The 3,436-nt window shown below is 31.9% G+C and overlaps 1 protein-coding gene across 1 annotated transcript in view; it reads right to left on the bottom strand.

Moving 5' to 3' along the window:
• LOC107560641 (UDP-N-acetylglucosamine transferase subunit ALG14 homolog) overlaps window positions 1-3,226 on the bottom strand; it is a 13,819-nt gene extending 10,593 nt beyond the window's left edge. The window contains exons 1-2 of the mRNA XM_016244873.1: window positions 2,901-3,226; window positions 1,594-1,745 (exon numbers count right to left, since the gene is read on the bottom strand). Coding sequence (XP_016100359.1) covers window positions 1,594-1,745; window positions 2,901-3,042 — 294 coding nt within the window. The 5' untranslated portion in view covers window positions 3,043-3,226. The remainder of the gene's footprint in view (window positions 1-1,593; window positions 1,746-2,900) is intronic.
• Window positions 3,227-3,436: the final 210 nt, after the last annotated feature.

The following is a 3,436-nucleotide window of genomic DNA, read 5'->3' as shown; positions in this document are numbered from 1 at the left end:
GGAGTGGAGGGGTGGCTGGGGGGTGGCGGGGGGGGGGGGGAGGGGGGGGGTTGCGAGTTACACAAACGTCCTGCAGAAGAGAGGAAATTGATACTTAATAGGATATGATGGTGGGATGAATGAGAGGAGAGAGAACCCACCATATCCGGCTGAAGCCTAAAGACTAGCGGGACGGAAGACATCAGAGCGCTGAGAGAACTCAAAACGGAGGAACTCCACGACTGACGCACCTCCCGGCTGCGAGGAATCCGGTGAATGGTGAACTGTGATTAGAAAAGAGAGGAAAACATAGCAGGGGGGATTTTAGTGAGAATATAAGCAGAAGAACGTTATACTGTACACCCAGTGTTGCCAACTAATTTTCAGGGGAAGTTGCTAAAGGAAGGTCGATTTGTTAGTTGCTAAAGGAAGGTCAATTTGTTGCTAAAAGTTGCTAAATGATGTTGTGACGTCATTACGTAATCACGATGCAAAATTGTGTCACTACATCAAATCATATGTTATACGTTCATTTAGATTTGTTCGTAAAATCATATAAATGCATAATATAATGTTAAAATATAAATAACTATTTTTATATACAACATTTGAACGATTACATTTTTGAACGATTACAAGTTTTTTTATTAGCTACTAAACTAGTAAAACGACACATTCTGAACAATTATAGTTTTAAGCAGTGTATTAGTAGTCAGTATGCTACACTCTAAGAAAATAAATCACAGGTTTTTACCTGCATTTTAAATTACGCATTGTATTTTGTGTTTTCGGGTTACAATGGATAATTGATAACGGATAATGTCCTGGAAAATTATTAGTACCTTTGCCATTTTTCTAGATATTTTTCTTATAGTGCACTAACTGATCAACAATCGCATGTACAAGCTACTAACAAGGTGTATCATAAATGAACAATTATTAAATTATTATTGTTATTATCAAGTTGAACAACTGCAAACAGCAATAACTTAATTCATGTGATGTATGTACTTCTAGGCATCTTTGGTTTCCTACTAACTGATCAACAATCGCATGTACAAGCTACTAACAAGGTGTATCATAAATGAACAATTATTAAATTATTATTGTTATTATCAAGTTGAACAACTGCAAACAGCAATAACTTAATTCATGTGATGTATGTACTTCTAGGCAGCTTTGGTTTCCTCTTTTTGTGAAATTCAGATGGAAAATGTGTGCCTTTTTACTGTTTGAGTCATTTATCAAAAGTGCTAAATTTGTTGCTAGGTGCTTTTGGAAGAAAAAGTTGCTAGGGTAGTCTGAAAAGTTGCTAAATTTACCAACAAAATTGCTAAGTTGGCAACACTGTGTACACCTGATTGATTGAGGGTATATGACTGAGTTGACATCTATTTATCTATCTATCATTTCAAATCCACAGTCGTTTGAAAATGCTCAAAGAAATCTGCCATCTGCTGGTCAAAGTATGACACAACACAAATCAAACTTTCTCACATTTAGTTTGACAGAAGAAAGGAAATCATGTGGGTTTGGAATGAGGACAGAATGGTCATTTTAGGGTGAATAAATCCCTCAGTGGTGTACATATATATTTAGCATAGACCAATCAACCTGTGAGGGTAAAACGCTTTTCTCCCGCTCTGCTTCAAATGTTCGGATCTTGTCTTCGCTCATTTTATCGGTGTCTGCGATCACATAGTGTCGAGGGTTATAAGACCGAGATAAACTCCCCATCAGACGGACGATTTCTGTTGTGTGTCCTCCTAGGTGAAACACAAAAGAAACATTTAAAGTCAGTAATAATAATAATAATAATAATAATAATAATAACTATTATTATTACCAACTAGCAATATTTAAATTATAATACATTTATTTAATATTATTTTAATTACTATTAATTAAAAAATTGCTTGTTGGCAAATAAAATGGATATGACCTTTTTAATCAACTTTTATCAAAGCATTAAACTAAACTAAGACAAGACTAAACAATAACAAAAAACGTATATACAAACAAGAATATTTTAAATGACTAATAAATAAAAAAACAATGAAATATGTATTTAGAAGCGGTTTAAATTATTATTATTATATTAAAAAAACAAGAATATATTTTAAATGACTAATCAATTAAAACAAATCAATGAAATATGTATTTATAAGTGGTTTAAATGATGATTATTATATTAAATAAACAAGAATATATTTTAAATGACTAATCAATTAAAACAAATCAATGAAATATGTATTTATAAGTGGTTTAAATGATTATTATTATATAAAATAAACAAGAATATATTTTAAATGACTAATCAATTAAAACAAATCAATGAAATATGTATTTATAAGTGGTTTAAATGATGATTATTATATTAAATAAACAAGAATATATTTTAAATGACTAATCAATTAAAACAAATCAATGAAATATGTATTTATAAGCGGTTTAAATTATTATTGTTATTATTATATTAAATAAACAAGAATATATTTTAAATGACTAAAAACATTTTTTTTGTTATTGCAGTAAACAACAAGGATTACAGTACAGTACATACAAAACACCAATCAATAATAAACTACTTGAGGATTAACAGATAAAACATCACAGAAAAAACGATATCATAGGAAAACTCTTAAGAAAAGGACAGAAGAAAAAAGGCACACAAATAGAAATACAAGTATATTAGGGGAAACATCTTAAACATGGCACAAATTCTAGATGTTTTTATAGCTTTCTTGTTAACAGACGCTGAAACGGTATTTAAATACAACTTCAGTTCTTGTCTGAAGATGTTAAAGAGGGGTTTACATTTAGTATATTCACATGTATGGACATAAAACGTGTCTAATCACATTATGGTTTGTTTAAGATTCAAGAATTTGAAAACAGAAATGCAAGAGCTCGATTCTTACCTGATCCTGCCACCACCAGGACTGACACTGAGCCCTTCTGTCCTGGTTTATATTCAGATCCATGTCGCAAAACCCCAAACAATCGTAAAACGAGCACAGTTAATAACACTACAGCACTCCCCACAACACACAGCCATGCCATCAGTTCCCAAACTAAACTCTAGCAGTCACTTTAACAACCGAGGCTCAAAATCTCAGTAGCCTCATGTTCGTCAAAAGCGAACGCACTTTTATCATTTCAACTACTGTATAAACTAAACCTGGAAGAAGTGCTGTATTTGTGATGCCAAATGATCATTACAAGTACAGCTGCTACGGAAAGACATAAAGGACAAACTTTATAGCACACTTTTACTCAGGCGTTTAGAAACAGCGACATCTACCGTCATCTTTTAAAAGGGAAGGAAACTAATCAGGACGTTTTTTTTTTTTTTAGATTATTATTTAGATGATCACTTATGTATAATTTTTATTAATCATTTCAATGTTACTGCCTTATAAAAAATACAGTTAATTTTCAGCACACTCCAGTAGTG

This window comes from Sinocyclocheilus grahami, unplaced genomic scaffold (genome assembly GCF_001515645.1).
Source record: "Sinocyclocheilus grahami isolate Dianchi unplaced genomic scaffold, SAMN03320097.WGS_v1.1 scaffold737.1, whole genome shotgun sequence".
NCBI lineage: Eukaryota > Metazoa > Chordata > Actinopteri > Cypriniformes > Cyprinidae > Sinocyclocheilus > Sinocyclocheilus grahami.
Note: the sequence above shows the minus strand (reverse complement) of the source record. Positions and strands in the feature narration are given on the sequence as shown.